This window comes from Ptychodera flava, chromosome 18 (genome assembly GCF_041260155.1).
Source record: "Ptychodera flava strain L36383 chromosome 18, AS_Pfla_20210202, whole genome shotgun sequence".
In the NCBI taxonomy this organism is placed as follows: domain Eukaryota; kingdom Metazoa; phylum Hemichordata; class Enteropneusta; family Ptychoderidae; genus Ptychodera; species Ptychodera flava.
Window position 1 is genome coordinate 7,806,368 of NC_091945.1, and position 21,775 is coordinate 7,828,142.

General features: G+C 35.9%; 1 protein-coding gene across 1 annotated transcript in view; it reads right to left on the minus strand.

The window, feature by feature from the left end:
* Positions 1-21,775, minus strand: part of LOC139116757 (uncharacterized) — a 141,941-nt gene that overhangs the window by 94,819 nt on the left and 25,347 nt on the right. Inside the window, exons 6-14 of the mRNA XM_070679401.1 lie at positions 20,559-20,693; positions 19,834-20,010; positions 19,354-19,485; positions 18,197-18,370; positions 17,332-17,463; positions 13,197-13,352; positions 5,738-5,869; positions 2,389-2,544; positions 927-1,070 (exon numbers count right to left, since the gene is read on the minus strand). Of these exons, the coding sequence (XP_070535502.1) occupies positions 927-1,070; positions 2,389-2,544; positions 5,738-5,869; positions 13,197-13,352; positions 17,332-17,463; positions 18,197-18,370; positions 19,354-19,485; positions 19,834-20,010; positions 20,559-20,693 (1,338 nt within the window). The remainder of the gene's footprint in view (positions 1-926; positions 1,071-2,388; positions 2,545-5,737; positions 5,870-13,196; positions 13,353-17,331; positions 17,464-18,196; positions 18,371-19,353; positions 19,486-19,833; positions 20,011-20,558; positions 20,694-21,775) is intronic.

The following is a 21,775-nucleotide window of genomic DNA, read 5'->3' on the forward strand; positions in this document are numbered from 1 at the left end:
CCCCTTCTTCTGCCTCTAGACATCGTAAGTTATAAACATTATCACTCAAGATTTCTCCTGGGCATCCATTCCTCCTCTCACATAGCTTCGTTCAGGCTTTGTTGTGTACATTTCTTTCATCTAGTTTCTTTTGTTTTGCTCTGCACAAGCTACCGTGAATCGCATAGCAACCTCTCCTTCTTTTAAACATAGCATTGGATTCAAACCTGATCCGTATTTTCTCTGCAATTCTGATCCTTTCCCCACTTTTGGCCTCGCAGGAGGGATCCATACTCTACGTGCCAGGTACCATGACCTTGACTCTGGCAACCAACGACCCTCTGTGTGCGTGCAAGACTGAAGGGGATCTCTCCGAAGCTCCGAAGCTGGTAGTTGATGCATAAAGTGTTTTGAGTAGTATAATAGTAGGTTTTTATTTGCATGGATGAATATTTATTGTTGGTTTTATTCCCTAATTGTCATTATGTGATAGAACACTCTTGAATCGGAGGAGCATGGACTGATATTTCTTTAACATTTATTACAAGAAGATGATCCTATGCCATCGACAACTAGAATATGCTTTGGCTTTTTTTCAGATTTGATACGAGTGCAGAGCCCTATGTGGTACCAATGCGCTAGATTTGTTTTCATGACATTATCAAATGTGGGCTCTGAGTTGTCATTTGCTCAAACTTTTCATATCAAGACCCCTAACTCAGACATGCATAACCTGGTTGTTTTCCATGTAGGCAAAGGAAAACGGTAAATGTCATACCTGTGACCTTCTTTGGCCAAGCGATGAACAATTTTATTTCAAAGTTGGTACAAGGACACTATCTTATTACAGTCTGGTGTGCAATGCACATACATTTTTGTGGGAGAATGGAATTGGCCATGATTTTGAAATGCAACTGTTGTTTTTAAGTAATTATAAACTTTCTTACCTAATGTTTTGCAAGCCACTATAGCATCTTGAATGTGCCAATAGTCACCACAGACAAGACCCCACCTTCCAAGCTGATAATATTCAATCCAACCTGTTCTGACTTCAGATGCTGTGATTTCAGTATGTCTTAGTCTGAATGGAACTGAAAGTGAAGGAAAAATCTTTAACTATGCACTTTAGGTGTTTTCAGCAATTTCAAGGTTTTACTCTAAATGTTTGTCCACTATTGTATAAATGTAAATTTGCAATGCAATTTTTCTTTGGCAAAATACTTACTCAATGAAACAATTTACAAATAGTGTCAAAAAATGCCGGTCTGGTGCTGAAAATGACATTTTGTAATCACAACAATTCCTAAAAACACAAAAACTTGTCGGCAACTTCTTGATCAAGTGGAAATAATGGATGTTTCTCAAGTATTCGATAGAAAGGATATGAGGAGATGACACAACAGGCTGCTGAACTGATTGTACAAGTGCTGTTTTTTTACGAGAAATCTAACCAACTCATTGCAGAAATTGATGTTCAGCAATATGCTGAAGTCATCAAATACTTTCAAAAATACTTTCTGCACTTGAATAAATGTTATTGTGTGTATTATGGCAATGGTTAGAGGTCAATATGTTTTTGATACAATCGCTAGTTTAGCAAGGTTCTCGCAGAAATGTTTGCAACTAAAACTATTGCAGCTAATGCCAATATATAATTACCTTTGATCTATACTCTTACAGTTTTGTCATCGAAATTTACTCCCGAAATACTTCACTATTCATCAAAATATTTACAGCATCTTGATCTCGGACACGCGACCTAAAATCGGTCCTACATGTATGGTTTTATATACCAACCAATATCTCGATATCACTGTGACACATCTATATCTAATATCGCTATATATTGGTTTAATGACTTCCTTTGACATTCTTGACGGGCATTAACACTTGGTGAGAGCTTGCATGATGTACTGGTTTTCTTGTAAACAGTCAGGTACGTTGGCAATAAATCACTATATATGTTCAATCATTCAATCGTTCCCAGGTTATGTTGAAATGAGTGATTACATGAGAAATTCGAATGTTGATCAAAATAGATTTTTGCAGTCGATTTATAAGCTGTCATCTCAGCTTCTTTAACAATGGCCAATGTTTCCCCCAAAAGATCACACGAGAGACCAATTTACTGCACCTTCACGTAGTGGTTTTGATATCAGAATCTACATAACTTAGACTGTTCAAATGAATTTCTGAGCTGCATTTGTCCATATCATCTGCATAACGCTATAGAAGAAACTATTGGATATCTTTAGCATCTTGTGAAGCATTTCGATTATCTCCTTTTGAAGCAAATTAGTCTTTAACATATCTCACGTGCATATGAACACACATCACCCCGAACAATTAAACTGATATGAATTGTTTCAAAGCAGTGTCTTCTATGTCATGTAAAACGCTGTTACTAACCTTGGCATTCTACATGAACAACCCCTTGAAATGTAGCTAAAGCAGTAAATTTCATCTGGATGCAACTTCTGTCTTCATTTCCAGCACAATTGACACTAGGCCGTTGATGGTGGTTTAAAATAGATTCGGAACTTGCAGTCACAAGCCCTGGATATCCTACAAGTCAGTGGTAAGCACAAGGTATGTAAATTCTCACTCCTTCATATTGTTTTCATTATATTTAAATGTTGGTCTTCAATAAAATGAATTCAGCTGACTTCTTTTAAAATAATACAACCAAAGAAAATGTACATGGCATTGCACTGGTACATACATATCACACTTTGAAATGGTTGGGTTTTAGCTGGGTGGTTTTGACTGTGATGTCTTCATTAGGTGACTTTGTACCATACGTTGTGAGGTCCACTTAAATTGAGAATTTACTGAATTTTCTAACCTTAGTTGATATCCCTATTGTTGGGCAGAACCATAACAGTGTCCTTCGCGTAGTCCTGCGACCTATCCATTGCTTTGACAAAGTTTCTCTGACATATGTTGTAGTGAGTATATACGTGCGAGTGCTTTATGAACTCTATAACGTGTGGAGGGGTTGCAGTCAGAAAAATTGGAACAACTTGGTAACAGCTCGGTTATTAAACCACTCTTTGTAAGGAAAGGGAATTTATTGAAGCGGTTTTGATTGTTATGTCTTCGCTAAATGACGTAGTGGTGAGTTCGGATCTGATGGCATTTTACTTGATACATTTATGTCTTGTACTACTCCCAATACATTAGTTATTCTACCCTTGTTTCTATACTTTGATGTTCATTTAAAACCAAATTGCCTTCAATATCAATGTCCAACTACTAAATGTCCATCCCATGCTAAGCAACTGGCTTAGGCTTCTAAAAATTCTGGACAAAGCCAAAAAGTTAAACTATGAAAACAGTCGTTATCGACAATGTCCCTAAATATGTCAATTTATTACTGTTTTCGGCATTTGCAAGGTTCGGGTGAGCTTATGTGTCAACCTTGCAAATTATGTCTGTGATATTTTAATATGTTTGTTTGGCTCGATATTATTATCATGGCCTTGACAATGTTCGCATTTAACTTGAGTTTATCCTCGTCGTAACACTTCTAACAGTCCGAAACAAAAGAAGGTAACGTCCCATGGAAGAAATTTGAGACAAACTTTTCAACTTCATTATTTTGTCAACCTTTGTGCAGGCAGGAAAAAACAAAGCGTTAGAGGTTATTCAAATTCACGGTCACATGATCCCGGTGCAAACAAACATTACAAACCACATTCACAGAGAGCAGATTTATATGATTTACATGTTTCATAAACTATACACTTTATCTGGCCCATGAGCTTATTGTTAACATACAATTCGGTGTTTTTGAAGGGCCCAGTGTTTGTCCCTCATCCTTACAAAAAAAAACTGTTCCCTTGAATTTACCAAATAATCTGAATGTAATAGGCGATATTCCATTCCTCCAGGACGGTTGCCTTGAAAATATAACTTTACTTGGTGTTGTAAGAATGAAATTTTTAGAATACCCCCTGCAGCAGTTTACAAGTTTAAGTGATAATACAGCATAACAGTAGACGAGTCACAAAAATCTGATAAAGCAAATCATCTTAATAACACATTGACATTTAATCACGGAAATCTAAACAACCAACGAACTACATCTTGCCATTTTCAAACATAATATAAGTACACGACTTGCGGCTCCTAAGATAAACCATGCGTGAAGTACCATATCAACGAAATGCTAGACAAACTGATCGAAGTACAGAAGGAATTATAAGGTCACTAATGTTTAGTAACACATACCAAATATGTAAAAGGTTTACAGGAAAAAAAACTTAATCGCATTGTCGGCTGGCAGGGCTCAATGATCGGGTGTTAGTTACAACTGTAAATGTGTATTTTCAAATGTGCATTGCTGAGATCAACAGCTTACAGTCTTTTTTTAGAAAATGACAAAATCCCTGCAATTCTACCTTATCCTATGACATCTTAAAACTCCAGAACCGACCCTCTAACCTGACATCTAACATCAGGTGACACTTTATAATTTGTCATACAGCAATTGAAATACCTACTGTTTCATTGTAAGTCAATAAAGTTCTCACCAACTGATTTTACCATTCACAGATATCAATCAAAATGTTGTAAACGAGTTTAATTTTGGCAAAGCCACCATCTCTAAAATATATCAACCAAATGTAACCAAAATGCTACATTTCTTGCGCGTTCAATGCCACTGTTTTTCCAACTCAATATCATAGAAAAATTGAACAATGCAAACAATGCAGTGCGTTTTTGACCTTTACTGCTGTCGCAATAATGGTATAAATACCTTCCCACCACAAAACAAAGACCCCGTAAATCTTAATTTAAACATGTAATTAGCACTCATGCCAGCGGAGACCAAAACAAACTTTCGATAGATCACACAACCTTGACATGTTTATCTCCAAAATAAAGATCTCAATATTATACTACGTACACGGGCATCACAGTTGCTTATGGTTAGTTACGCAGTGTTTTCTACCGCAGTTCTAGACGTTACGCATCACCAAAATGTCGGCCGAATATATATGGTGGTGTGTCTTGATTTGTTTTTGTCAGAAGGGCAATGCACCGTGTACCTGTCCATAAGCGACTGTGACTGAAGGTATCTTGAGAACTTGTGCTTGGAAAAAGACGATAAGCCTTGTTTAGTCTATCGTAACAGATAATGACAGTAGTAAAGAAAAATGTTCCGAGGCTATTGCAATCGCACAGCATGGCCAGAAATGTTGTAAGCCATTTAGATTTGTATACAATGTCTTCCTCCTACACTGTTTGATCGATAATTAATTTATTTAAAATTACTACTCCCGTTCTATGTTGTCGCAAGGGGATAAAACTCCCTTTACGTTCTAGATGAACCCACCGGGTAGAGTTTAGTGATTTCACATGTCCCAGAATGCCCAAATTGTGGTGAATGACACCTTTAATTAAGTTTCAATTAAACTTCTGATGATAAATTGAATTGGCTTACACTAAATGCTACGTTTTGTGATAAATGCTACGTGTTGTGATTACTGTTTGACCATTTACAAGGTTCTATAATTTTTTGATATCTGATTCTAGACATTTTCAAGTAACGTGTAATTACTGGAAATTATTTCTTGTGGAATCAACCTTGCATTTCCAGGAAACGCGGTAGCAGTTACTGGAAGACTTAGTATACTATCTTTTCAAACTGACACAATTTCACTTCTGCAACTAGGAATCAATTCTTGTAAAATGCTAATAGAACACATATGTTATATATTATTTGCTTGATTAGTGTCAAAACGGTACTCACCAAGTTCTAGGCAGGCCACGTTGCCCTGCATTTCAATGTCATCATAATGCGGGCGCATTGCATACCATTCATTATTCTTGTAGACTTCCAGATAGCCTTTGTAAGGAACTTGTCCGTTGATTCTAATATGCGCTGTACAAGGATATAAATATCATAACAAAGCATCACTATTAAAATAATGGTTTTTTTTCGAAAAGAATGGCGATTTTAAGAGATGACCATATGACAGTGCCAATATTTCTCTATCGTGGTGACGTTTACCGCAAAATATCAGTCATAATATTTGACGGATAACGTCGAGATATGAACTATAAACGTCATAAGTCATGGAGTATTCCGAAACCACGTGTGCAATATGATATTTATAGAAATCAAACAAACAACATTGCATCGCTTTTCGCCTAGGATGCAATATTGTCGTCATGACAAATTGAAGAATAAGCATATTTCTGGTAACTAAATAAGGTAAAAATATAACATTATTATACATCCTTTGGGTCCTATTTTACCAGAACAAAGTCATAATTATTAGGGCGTTTTAAGTTGTTCGTCGCGCAGTGCACTGAGCGAGCGCGAACAGACTGGAAACGTATTGAGTGCGTCCGCTTAGCGCACACATGGTCCGCATAGAACGAAATGTTAACCAGCGCAGCGCACGGCACATGGTAGAATTTGTAGGTCAGCGGCATAATTTCACTCCAATTCATAGGTTTTGAAATGGCCATCATTCACTGCGTGATGTAATGAATGTTTCGAAGTATACTTTTTGTAAAAATGTAGAATCTTCACTTGTTTTTCCCGTGTTGGCGTAAAGGTGTTATGAGGCCAATAACACCTAAAGTTATTGTACTCCGTGTCAAAGTTATTGGACTCCGCGTCCTCCGATACTGAAACTTACTTTACGACGAAACCCCAAAGATTAAAGGCGCAGGTGTGTATTTATGTTAAATTTTGCCATGTATTTTTATTTTATTTTACTGAAGTTATAATTTTGTGGACAAACTCCGACAAACATTCTACAGTTTGCATGGCAAAGACGTCTAGTTAAAACAGCGCGTAGCGTGACAGCGATGTCGCGCGTGCGACACCTGTTGACATGGCATTTTTAGACTTCCAAAACAATTGCCACGTCCCTCTACTAAGTGCTACTATTGAGTGTGATCGAACTCATCGGGAGAGATATATAACAGAGGAAAGCTTTTGATCGGTATAGATTGTAAAAACACATTGCATCATAAAACATCTTTCCCGTGCGAATATTTTTTGTCTTGATATTTTTCTTATGGCTTGAATTTACATGGGAGATTGGTAAGGCGGAATAAAAGGAAAGCCTCGAATTTCGAGGTTCTTCCTATTATTTCTAACATACTCGGCATTGGTATATGATAAATCGGTTATTACCTTGTCTTATCAGCAATCGTTTAATATGATATGACAAACACTCAACTAAGTCTCGTGAATGATGCAGTACAAATAACACTAATGCTGTTACGTATACGGAATTCGTACAGGCGATGTTTCGTAATAACCGACCTATTTTTGCTGATATCGATGTCAAAGGTAAATAAGTTGAGCTCAAAGTTGCACTAATAGACAGATTTGATCTTTAAAACTATTAAAATTTCGCACATACTCCGCTAACCACGTGCAATCATTCCGTAAAAGAAAGCATGAAGATAGAACTGAATTATCATATCTTTTGTATCTTACGAACAAATACCAAGAATTTGATGTCCCATAGTCGATTGTTTGATCTAGTTCAAATCATATAATATAATGTTATATGCAAAATTATGTCAAACCAAATTTCAGGAGTGTGACTATAGTTGTTGTCGTTGTTGTTGTTTTTTTTTCCTTTCATTTTTTGTTATAATCTTCGTCCTTTCATACGACTTGTTGGCCATACATCATGCCTTTTCAGGAGGAGCAGATGTGTTTTCGGTCGAAATGGTAATGGCCAGATGTGTCCCCTGCGAACTCCCTCCAGCGTGTACAAGGTCGTCGTTTGTCTGAGGCGGTTGGCATCAGGGCAGGCTTCTGTGTCTCTGCTTTGGCTGCAATTTGTCGGTTGAGTATGATCTTATTATATATCCTCCCTTAGGCAGTAAAATAATCGCAATCATACCAATCTGTAATCCGATAACACTAGGTCAAAATTCATTATCCATACAATAGTTGTAAACATAAGGACAGAACAGCACAGAAAAGACAGTAAAATAACCGGTACACAAACAGAGAAATAATGCAAATTCATGAAAGAAAGATAAATAGACCTCTGGTCAAAAGACCATGAAGTGATGTCAGGTGTTTCGAAAATAGTAAGCGCATCCTTCCCCACATGTGGCACCCGCCATACATCAATATGTAAGTCAAATAGGTAGTGGTCACTAACTAAGGTCCAATGTCACTGATGCCATCAGCGATCATATGTCGAAAAGAGGTATTGTATTTATCTACCAGCTTGCGATACCTGCCAAAAAAACGTTTGAATGTAGAGACAAGTCTATCTCTGATGTAACCTTTATTTAACAGTTTCTTAGAGAGATGGCCATGTCTCTCCACAAAATCACCATATAAACTGTATGCTCTTGCATATCGAATAAGCTCGGAAATGTATACTCCATAAGCTGGTGAGAGTGGAATGTTACTGATCAGGTGTGGGAAATTTATTATACTAAAGTTGAAATCATCTCTTTGGTCATATAGCCTTGTAGAAAGGTGACCATTAGAGTCAAATTCAAGGAAAATATCCAAATATGAAGCAGAAGAGGCCGTTTCTGTTGTTTCTTTAATCTCCAATTCTGGCACTGGAACTGGAACTTACTATGCAAATGACTGTTCTTCTGAAGCAATGAGGAACTTTGCATTGTTTGAGCGATAAATTGAAGATGTCTGTATATACACCAGACAGCTGCTGAGCACAGTTATTCAACAGATGTGGTGATATTTTGTCAGGGCCTGTTGCTTCTTGACATTGAACTGACTTTGAACGTAAAATTTCGTGAATAACAAAAGGTGGAGTGTGCAAACCGGTGGTAACCGGTGGATCAGGGTTGGTGTTAATTTGTCAAAGCGACTGACGAATACATTGAGTGTGTCAGGTAACTCGAATTTATCAGCATCTGCAGTTCTTGATACTTTCTTGTAATTTGTGTCCTCTTTTGAAGGCCTTGCCTAATGTGTCTTGTGTTTCTTGCTGTAAGATCTTCTTCTTTTATATACAGTAAATTAAAACAACCGTCTGAGGAAAATTTAAAACGGAGGTAGAACGGTCGGCATTTCATTGTCAGTGTTTCTAGCCCAGTGAAACAGGATTGGTGAAATATGTTGACATCAGTACACTCAGTGTGACAGTTTTCGGACGACCTCAGTTTTCGGACATTTAGTGACATGCTGTTAGTTACACTCACTTCGCTCCGTATCGATAGCGTTTTACAGGTCATGTGACCTCATATTAAGTCAGGTGACACTGTTGTCCCGTTTTCGATAGTTTTTTTGGTAAAAGCTATTGAGTTCGCTACGAGCGGCGGTCACAAATTGTCGTCTGACCCCGCGTCTGTGATACTGTCAACATACTGCCGTCAGGTCAAAGTAACTGAAATTTTTGACTAAAGTCCTGATTTAGCATTGACTTTTGAATGTGGGGGAGAATAATGATTTTGAAAATATTCTTTCAATTGTTCGCTACGATTGCATGTAGTTTTAAAGAAAACTGCGCAGTTCTTTCGAGAAAAAAAGTACATTTAATGAACGTAAGAAGTGTGCAAGTTTTCGGACAGACAATATTTAGCATAATTGTGTAAACGTAGTAAGTGACTTACCGCGTAAATAATTCCATACGATGTAATATACTCGCTATTTTTTATTAAATAATGCCTGTGCGATTCCAATACAAACAAAATATGAAATGGAAACAATTAGAAGTAATACTCACTGAACAAACTTAGCGAAGTTAGCCACATCGTACGATACAAGGTGCCGAAAGCAACACACAGAGACAGCCCGTGTCCGATATCTAAGCGCTATACACGTCGAAATATAGTTGAGTCGTCCATGGATTAAACATAACTCGTTACCATGAAATATTCTTATATACAGTTTTCTAAACACATCGAAATTAAAAATCGGTGGTTTGAAGTTTCAAATTATCAATACTTAGCTCCTAATCACATTCCAAACACGACGTCCGATTTCTGGATTGCAGTCCGATTACTAAGTCCTCAACATGGGGTCAAAACTTCGGCAACTTTGACCCCGAAATACCACTCCCGTCGTGTCAACTGAGTTTGAGGATAACCACAATAAAGTTTCGAAAGGTATGGTAATAAGATTTCGTATTGCTGGTCATTTACGAAACGACTTTGGGCGAAATTCACAACCCTGTCCGAAAACTGTCCACACTGAGTGTACAGCAGCGATTGTTTACACAGAAGTAAACACCGCCGCCATTTCATTTGCCCGATAGCAGGGGACAGCAATTGGAGCGAAATTTAAAGTGAGAAAGCAGTGTGTTAGATGCTGGATTCAGGAATGTCGGAGTCCACCAGGTTTCAGTGAAGCGGATAACAGAAAAGTCCAAATATTCTCTTCTTGTCACAAGGTAACAGAAACATTCTTCGATTTCGTTTCGGAGATAGCGAACATTCGCTAGCGGCATTCTTGGCAAGGGTGGCCGATGACCAAGGTGCCGAAATTTTGCCAGCAGACCGCCACGTCCACCTTGCCCTTGCCTTGTGTTAGCTTCGGGATTGACGTTTGTTACACGCTTTAGTAAAGTTGACATTCTGAGCTTGGTGTCAAGTTGTTGAAAATCCAAAAGGGAGAGAACAAATAACCATTGTGAACAGTTTCTTGATTTGCAGCAGATTGTTAGGATCATGTTGAAGACTGATGCAAACAACATGAGACAGCAACGTAAATAACGTCATATATACATATGTAGCATAAACAACACGAGAGCAAGACAGCGTGTCGCAATTGTAAGCCGCCATTGTATGTACAGGAACGTCACAATCCCTTAATGAGCAAGGTTGTTCATTGTTATGTGTGCTTGTGTTGGGTATAGCTTGTGGGCATTGTTCACCTTCGTCCTTCGTCCTTCGTCGAATGATGATCTTGATTGCATGGCATTGTCTGCTGCTAGGAAAACGTTCTTTGTCTATAAAATTAAGCGTAAGCTGTATGGGTTAATGATTGGGATTTGTGCACGATAAACGCCCAAGTAAACTGACTCTGAAAACTATAATTTAACCTTGTTTACCTAGGTAACGCTGGCAAATATGGTACAAAGGTAGTAATTCGTCAACTGTAACCATCCCAGTAAAGCGTATGACAAAATTTGACTTTACTTACAGTGATATGTGTAGGGGAGGCACAAATGATGCTGGCCAATTTACCAAGAGCTAACCTCTCTCCGCTCCGTCTGATGATTGAGCGTCATCGAAATCAGGAGAGATTTAGGACTGATATTTTGTTGTCGCATTTGAAGTTGACGGCGCCGCTATAAGTTGTGTTGTAGCCGGGTGATATCTTTTCGTATATTTCGACAGAAAACATTTTTGTTTTCTACCCCTGCATTTTAAATGGGGAAAGAGTTTTCGCCGAGGGGTCCCCAATGGCATTCCATACTTTCATTAACATGCAAAGGATTATAGTTCTAGTTTGATGATGATCATGATATGGAATTGTCTGGTAATCAACATAACAGCAATGCCGTTTCGCGTCAAAAATTCAACGCAAAAATGTTAAATGCTTTAGAGTGTTGAAAGAGCTGGGATTGTGAACAAAAATGCCCATGGCAAAATTGACATGTGTTTGTGGAATTAAGTTAATTGAATGATATCAACTGGTAATATTTCTATCCTATTGAAACTCGTGTGTTAAGGATTCTTACAGGCAATGAGTCAGCAATCGAAACGATACTACAACATTACCGATCTCTGTGATTCAATAGAGGTTCTATGTCATTGCAACTTTCACTTCGGCCTTGACTAGTCCACAAAACTGCATCATTACTGATATCAATTGATGAAGTGTGTGTGTAGTTTTGATTTTTGCCTCTTACTTTCACTAATAGTGACATGTGGATGTGTTGCATTGTCACTTTTCAAGTCGGCTGGCGAACGATTTTCGTTAATTTTTTACTTACAAACCTTCTTCTTCAAAACAGCCGGTCAAAAGCCTTTTATTAAATTCTCGTAGGTACACGTCCCCGGGCATAACCTTAACCAGATTTGTCCAAATTGTTTTGAAACCTGCAAATTTGTACTTTTGTGGTTGCTTTTGCTATTTTTGAACACAAATCTTCTCTTTAACGGCTGATCTGACAGCTTTGGTATTTAGTATATAGGTCTCTAGGGCTGACCTTATTCAGATTTGTTAAAATGTTGATTAAACGTACAGATTTGTATGTAAGGCAATTATTGTCATTTTTGTGCAATAATAGTTAATATTTATTCGATCAAACCTGCAAATTCGACGGCTTTGATGTCTAGGATGTAGGTTTCTAAGATTAACATATTTCAGACCTCTTTAAATCGTGCAAAAATATACAAATTTATATTCTATGGCAATTTTTGTCCTCTTTGGTTATATTCGTCACCAAACTGCTTGTCTGATAGCTTTTATATTTGTTGTATCAATTCTTAGGGATGATTAAAAAGTGATATGTTCAAATTAATATGAAATCTGCAATTTGTATTCGGCGCGAAAAATGTGTTTCTCAAACATATCTATAGCTGTATTTGATTTTACTACTACTACTACTCTACTACTACTACTACTACTACTACTACTACTACTACTACTACTACTACTACAACTACTACTACTACTACTACTACTACTACTACTACTACTACTCTACTACTACTACTACTACTACTACTACTACTACTACTACTACTACTACTACAGCCACTTCGGCAAAGGTAGATTATATGTTCCCACGAAAGCAGGAACAATTGCTAGCACGTCAGACCTCATGGTGACTGGTGACTGAGGCTGGCTCGTTATTGACAAGTTCAAGTTAGTGAGTATAGTTTCAACGGATCTTTCGTGATTCGGACGTCCATGTGTAACCGCCCATAAGATGAGTTTGCAGGAGCAAATTTTGGAAATCTGTAGCAATGGCCAACGAGCGTTAAATGTTTTGATCTGGATCTATGCTTCGATATTAGGGAATATAAACACACGGTTCCCGTTTTTACACTTTCCAGCTCTCATCACTCTTTTTAACAGTCACCGAGAAAGTTTGAAAGAGTTGTTTGCAAAGGCCAACATTTCTCATCCAAAGATTAGAATCGGTTTAATGTTGATATAAGTAAAACGTCGCATTAAGCACATACCTAACTTTACAAGTTTAAGTAACATGGCAACAAAATGAAGTTGTAAGGCACTTCTTAGATAGTATTTATTATTGATGCAGCATGACTGTAAGACATTTTAAAACGAAACTTACGTTTACATATGAGGTACACAAGTCCATGGGCATTGCAGCCCATCTTTCCAAAAGGGCAGTCAAGGCTATGTGAATTTGTTGGGCTGCAATCGTACTGTGACATCCACACTGCAATGTTTCCAAACCTTGATAGAACTTGTGACACGCCATCAAATCCTGTGAAATGAACACAAATTCTTAAATATGTCCTAACGTTTTACCAACCTGTTGCATTGTCATAACACAAATTAACAGCACTTGGCCAAATTACACATTACGTTTCAGGTACATCTAAAATAGGACAAAATACTAAAGACACATACGGAATGACAGATATTGAGTAAAGATTATTTTAATATAACCATTAACACACATTATCATAAATGATGAAGCTAATCTTTGGATAAATGAAAACACGCACCTAACTAATTCATTTACATCACTAGAACGATTATTATATCATTAGAATGACTACATCACATGTAAATATCGTATTGTAAATCTTATGCAAAAGGAAAAAGCTCTGGCAAAGAAGACAGATAGCAAAAAACAGATATGAACTGAATATGCTCACGTGTTTTACAACAGGTTCATTAATAGTAGTACGCTTCACAGAACAATATGTTACCACTAAATGAAGCAGGTTTTTTCAACATTGCACAGTACTCTCAGATTTTAATCACTAATTACAAACTTTATTTCATATGTAAATGAGCTGTTAATTAACTTGACACTGCTCAATGCTTCATGGGACAATTAGATATCCATCAGATTAACATTTGTAGCACGTTTAATTTAATTTAATGCAGTAATTTTAGAGTAATGTCACTAATTACAAAGTTCATTAAATATGCATAATCCCTATACTAACTTGACACTCTTCAATGATTCATAGCACAATTAAATATTTATCAAATCAATATCTGTAGCACATTTCACAAAATTTGGTGCCGTAATTTCAGAGTTATATACCTAATTACAAAGTTTATTAAATATGCAAATGAACCCTTAATTAACTTTACACTACTTAATGCTTTACAACACAGTTAGATATCTGTCAGATCAGTATATGCAGCAGTTTTCATCACATTTGATGCAGTTATTTCGGAGTTATATGACTAATTATAAAACTTCATGAAATATGTAAATGAGCTAATTATTAACTTGACACTGTTCAATGCTTCTCAGTACAATTGGATATCTATCAGATCAACATCTGTAGCAAGTTTCATCAAATTTAACACTGTAATTTTGGAGTTATATCACTAATTACAAAGTTCATTAAATATGCAAATAAACCCGTAATTAACTTCACAAAAGTAAATGCTCTACACCACAATTAGATATCTGTCGGATCAGTATCTGCAGCAGATTTCATAACATTTGGTGCAGTTATTTTGGAGTTATATCACTAATTACAAAACTTCATAAAATATGCAAATGACCTATTTTTTAACTTGACACTGCCAAATGCTTCTCATTACAATTAGATATTTATCAAAACAATATCTGTACCCAATTTCCAAGACTGTTGTGCCGTAATTTCAGAGTTATATACCTAATTACAAAGTTCATTAAATATGCAAATGAACCTTTTATTAATTTCACACTACTGAATGCTTTACACTACAGTAAGATATCAGTCGGATCAGTATCTGCAGCAGATTTCATCACATTTGGTGAAGTTATATCGAAGTTATATGACTAATTACAAAACTTCATAAAATATGCAAATGACCTATTTATTAACTTGACACTGTCCAATGCTTCTAAGTATAATTAGATATATATCAGATCAATACTTGTTGCAAGTATCATCAAGTTTGGTGCAGGAATTTTAGAGTTATCTCACTAATAACAAAAGTTCATTAAATATGCAAATGAGAAGACAATTGACATGACACTCACAGTATCATCATAATGTTCTGAGATTGTCATCTATGAAAAGTTTCATGAAAGTTTGTGCGGTATTTCTTGATATATGTCTACACTGTCATTACCGTCTCCATAGGGAAACCATTGTACGGAAAAAAACGATATTGCATAACTTCATTAATATGCAAGCCACACTAACCAAAATCTAATCAGTTCTTGCAAGTAGCATATGGTACCTGTGTACCAAATCTGACTTGAATCCGTTCAGGCGTTTTTGAGTTATCGTGTAAACAGACAGACAGACAGACAGACACACACACACTAACACACACACACACACACACACGGACAGACAGACAGACATCGCTATGACAATAGCCCACGTGTTTACACACGTGAGCTAAACAGATCTATTTAAAATTTGCATTCAATAAGTCATAACAACACAGTGGATTTTGTTTGAAATACTTATAATGGAGCTTTTTCTTTGTAATGGTCCAAACAATAGGAGGGTGCAATTAATAAATGCTTTCTATATGAGTATCCTCCTCCTCTTTTTGCTATTTTGACATAAGTCAGAAAATAGACAAGTGCGTTGTAATACAGGGAAAATGGCTTCACACATCACCTATCTCGTCTTGTGCTTTAATTTGTTTTGTTTCTATACTGTGTTTTAGCTGTCAGTGTGCAAATTAACAAATGGGTTGTTAATTTTAAAATAAGCCATGGCGAGAAGTGGGCGTAGTCAAGTGTGTCTGAGATCGTCGTGACCCTTTGATCCAAACTTTTCGAAACCAGCGCGGTCTCATTCTCAGTCGCCCCCATAGATATAAGAATATCTCCTCCTTATTTTTAATGTAATATCGATGTTGTCGATCTCTTGTTTTTCTAGCAGTGAAACAAGAATACTCATGCTTGTGTGCGTAGTGTGTTCTTTCGTTCGTCGACTTGTTCCTAATGCCGTGGACTTTAGCTTTTATCAGTGTATAACTTGATATTTCCATTTCTTTTGTAAGCGATGATCTGTTGTTTAGGGAATAAGTTCCTAAATATTTCGTCCTTTTCGATGTGTTCCCAGTTTTCATCCATTGCTTGTTTTATAGCGTGTCTTTCTATAGTGGCCATATCTTGTTGTGAACACAAGTGTGTTTTGTTCTTTTATTATTACTTTTTGTTTTGTTTTTTATTCGTTGGTGTTGTAGTTGCGTCAATCGAGTGACGTGCGAAATTCTATGAGGACGTTTTAGTATTGGAAGGAATTTCTACCCTTTGCCAAGTACATTGTGTGATGATAGATTCTTGATGAATCTAAGATTCGTGTTGTTATTTATTAGTGTGCTGTTCGGCATCTGTACGGCTTTTAGTTGTGTTTGAGATCTTATGGTTGTTCCTTTTGTACCGTGGGGGTTTTTTCGTTCTTCTTTTTGTCGTATTGTCTGTTTCCGTGGTCGGTGATACTGATTTGCGTATACTATTTTAGGAGAATATAGTGGCCTTAAAAAAGCCCGTTTGGTAGGGGTTCTACAAGACGGGACCGATTATGTTCGTTTCTAAGAACGTTTGTGTTTCGGGTTGTCAGGATGGCATAGTTAAGATAAACATTACTTATATTGAAACAATAGTGATATGAGCTCAGGTAATAGATATGTTAGGAGAATCACATCATAAATCTGAAAGAGTGAATGCTAATTTGATTGACATTGCGCATGCTATGCAAAAATACTTGTATCATCCTTTACAGTTTTCCGGTTTGAGATTACAATATCTCCCTTTTCTTTGAATTTGTTGCGCTAAACCAATCCACATTGACTTAATGGCTCATTAGACACATTGAAGATACAGCTATCATTAAAATCATACCTTTTCAAACTTACTAACAGTTAATAATTCTCTGAAATTGTGTTAGTAATTCACAAACAAGTTCTTAAAACTTGTCCAATGCTGAATTCTAGGTAACGAAATATGATTTTGACAGCTAATTCAATTATGTATCAGGCGGTCGACTTAACATGTTTTCTTTCTAGAGGTGAATCACATAAGATGGAAGCGAAAGTGAAGTTTACAGAAATTTTATACCACCAACATATGTCTAAAGATAGGAAAAGGTACACGAGTTATGCTTCTTAAATGAACTAACAAATAAAAATGATTACATTTGCGTTGAAGTATTTATCAGATAACTCTATTAGACTCTTTCATATTGCATTTTATATTCTGTAGTTTGTCTCCATGGCACAAGACAAAAGTTCTTTTGCCGTAGCAATTAATTCAAATGACATACCCAGCTCTTTGCAAGCTGCATCACCCATCCCAGAGTCAACAACACTCGTGCAGATTCCTTTCCATGTATTATTGTAGTAGACCTCAAGAAAACCATCATAATAGGCATACCCAGCTGTAAGTTTTAACCGTGCTGCAGAGCAAATAGAAGATTTAATGTGATTTTGCAAAATAGTATTTTGATTACTGCCCTTCTGTTTGCTTTGCTGTCATAATTTCCTTGGGATATGCATATACAATACTGTCATCAAAATAAAATATGGTGTACATGTCATGTAACGATTCATTGGGAATGTATTTTATTCGTAAACTGCAAATCTGGTAAACAATTCGTGTAAGAATGAAGTTCTTAACATGAAATATGATTTTAAGGCTCATTTTGATCAGCTGAAGCAAAATATTGCAAATATTTACCTTCAATCAAGGTAGTATATCATGAACTCAGTCTCTTTTGTTTAATTTCTCAACCTTCTCGAGTTATTTTCAGCTAAGTGCTATTTTCAGAAATTGTTTGGTCTTTAAAAGACATTTTAATATTTGGGATAGTAATGTGCAGTTTCTTCGCTGTGAATGGCGGAAAATAATTGGACAATTACATCCAAGGTTTGGACGAAAGTATTTCTAGACGGTACTTTATGTCACTATGTACAGTTCGTAGTAAAGAGACTTTAATTCACTGTGAACAATTCGAAGCATTCTTTTATATTACAGAACACCGAGTAAACGTTGTGGACTTTGTTTGGAAGGAGAAGACTATTATTTATTATTTTCGTTAACGTTTATTGTATTTGGACATAGGAAAAGTTAGTTTGAAGATCGGGAAATGTATGGAACTTAGTAAATAACACTTATTATTATTTCCTTACATTCACATTTCACTGTAGCATTTTCTCCGGTTTGGGATTCTTGATCATACTGGCATTCCAGCAAACTTTCATAGGACACTTTTGAAGAGCAGTTGATATTATTCATATGTACTTGCATATTTACAAATGTTGGACGGAGGTCTTCGATTGTTGTGTCCGACATTCCAGGAAAACCTACAAAATGAGCATTTATTTAAACATAACGAATGTTACATTTAACTAGTCGAAGTTACTGACATTTACAGTCTGTGTTGGTTAGTTAGTCAGTTCAGTTGATAGAAAAAAGAGGGCATTGAATTACTAGTGCTCAGTCAAAACGTTTAGCTGTATGGTGCCTAAATTGGAGTTGACATATTCCTAGGTCCACTTCTTTATTTTCTTATACCCCTATATTAGTTTTGGGTAGCACAGACATAATTAATGTCACGGTGATACAATGTAATTTGCCATTTTCCTGACATTTGTCAAAAAGTGCCAGCACATCATTAAAGTTATCAATCATCCAGTTGATTGTTATATTAGCCTCTTGAATTTACAAAGTTTGACCAAGCCAACATTGATATATATTCAATGACTACAGAAGCCAAATGAAGAATGGTATTGTGCAATGTTGCAAATTCTCCACCATGTTTGACAAATAGTTCCAGCTATCTCTAATTCTGGTCAGTCACAAAACTAACTCATCATAGATCGATCAGTCAGTGATACCAAAAATTTAAATGGCAGGCATGCACAGCAATTTTTTAATGGTAACTAAATAAAACAGCTTCGTCTTCTTTTCAAAATATTAATGCTACTGTTTTGGTGGAGAAAAGTCAATGCTATCCTGAAATTTGCAGGCAATATAATGAAAGGTAAGAAGGAGAGTCATCACACTATACTTTCATACTGGGATAAAGGGACAATATGTCTAATGAAATTTCATTTCTAATATTCACAGAAATTATCAATAATGAGAAAAACAATCTGCTCAAGAGTAAAATTTCTATTGTAATGCAACCTATTATTTCGATGTTGATAAGTATGAATTCCTTTATTAAATAACTGTAGTCAACATTATCAGATATTATCATTTTTTCTTAGAGAAAATATCAGATACACGACATTGTATATTTGCATGCCATTTACTACAAGTCGTGATACACTGTGCAGCTTACCAAGTTCAAGACATACAGTTTCTGAATATTTGTCATTCCAAGTGCTGTCTAACACTCGTCCCCATAGGTATCCTAAGTACACTTCAACTCTGCCCTCGTTTGGTGTGAAACCTCCTGCCAGGCGAAATCTTGCTGTTGAAGAAAACGGAAATCATTGTTACTACATACTTCCATGATGTTTTTCCACATCATTAATTTCTTATATTTTTTATTTACTTGGAGAAATGGTATGAAAAAAAATAACATTTGGAAGCTTAAGTTGGATAGAAATTAACAACTATTGTTTTAAAATGAAAAAGCAAGCCTAGAACAGATAGAGTGATTGAAAAATTAATCGCGTTCTATTTTTGCTGACTCTCAAAAATCAAAGAAACATTACATAAATGTGTTGATAGAGAAAGCATGAAATTTTAAAATAAACAAGACTGGCATGTTCTACCTGTCCTAAAACATTTAACTTATGTTGTCTGAAATAATTACCATTGCAGTGAACTGATGCACTTCGACAATCACGACGATTTCCACTGATTGGATTAAGAGAAGGACAAAAGGCAATGCTCTTTTCATGTCCAAGGCAGTCAATATCATCCAGGAAAACATCACCATCACAAGTGCTGTGAAAGTCTTCATGCATCATAAATGATGCTGAAGGATACCCTATTATGAAGATATACAATATAAATATATTAATTCAGAATTGCACAAGTTGAATTAGTTTAAGAACACTCATTTTGTTGGATGTCATTGAAGTAGATCTGTGTCACATTTCTAATTATGGTGGTAAATCTGATGGCTGCTGATGTCACCTAATGTTTGTTAGGGTGATAAAAAGAAAAGGGTGTGAAAGGTATATTTTATGCCAGGAAACTCTTAGTTGTGGATAAAACACAAATATTTGTACAAAATATATTCAGTAATTATTATCAAACATTTTGTAGAAGAGTTCCAAAGGAGCAATTGTAAACAGAAATCAAGCACAGGGAGTGTGAATAAATTTCAAACATAATTTCAAATTATGCATGAGATATTATTAAAGCAGGGTTTACCTTTCTCGTGTTGATGCTGGGGGACAAGTATTTTGTCAATTGATATTTATCGAGCATTTCTCTGTTCTTGATAGTATAAATATCCTATTTTCCCAACGAAGCGTTAAACTGCAAAGCATTTTAGGCTTCAACAGGGTACAAACTAAGTTTGTAACTTACCCAATTCTTTGCATGATACATTATCATTGTGAATATTCCAATGTGTAGCACACACTCTGCCCGAGACTTTGCCGTTAGCCATCAAAAGCCCTCCCTTATTTGGTAAGTATCCGCAATCGAGATGCATTTCAGGCACTAAAATTTAATTTAAAAACAGTATACATTGATGATATTACAATGTTATTTGACATTAATATACAGAAAATGTTCATGAGAGGAGCCAGGTCTTATGATACTCTCCCACTTAGTCGGCGACAAGCCATTCGTGAGAGCTGAATTGTAGAATATAATTAGTGTTTCAAAAAATATGCTCGTGATCGGATCAATTGCATTAAATTGTACTGCTGCAAATACAGTAGTCACAAGAATGTATGTATGTCGTTTTAGGTTACGATGCGTAGACTTTCAAATGGTTAAATATGTGAATTATAAGTAGGTGAAATTCTGGATACAGAATTCATGGCATTTTTATAATGAATCAGGTATATAGTAACTTCTAGCTAAATGAAAATAATGGTCACGTGATTTTTTTGGATTCATTGTTTCTTGAATTGTAATATGTTGTAGCAAATACCAAGCAAATCAAAGCACAATGCTCCATTCAATACCCTAAAGGTCAAATTGTTTTCGGTTTGGCTCCCTGCTTTCACCCGTTGGGTCATATGATAAGTATGACATCTTTACGAGGTATGTATTTCGAGATGAGAGCTTAAGTTACTTTTGTAATTTGTTCAAGGCCGAAATTATGAACATATGTTTTCGTCTCACATCCCGAGAGTTGGCTTTGAAGTCTTATTTCAAATCGCAATAAGTAAATTGTTGTATATATGTAACAATTTATACTGCTTTGCAGAGGCAAATGAAAACACTGCGACATTAAATCATCTATTTGTAAAAAGCAAACTACTACAAATAATTTGAGTCTCCTAGCTTCATGATGTTTAATAATAAAAACAATAATAATAATAATAATAATAATAATAATAATAATAATAATTATAATAATATTTATTTCTTCTATAGCGCATTACATAATAAAATAAATCTCAATGCGCTTTACAACACTTACAGATAAAAAAGCACATAAAAGTTGTTATAAAAATAAGTAGCATTACAAACATGCACACATAAACATACACACATACACACACACACTCGTGCTAATGTAAAACTAAGCAGTCTGGTAAAAATATCAAACTTGTACACGCTAAAAGGTT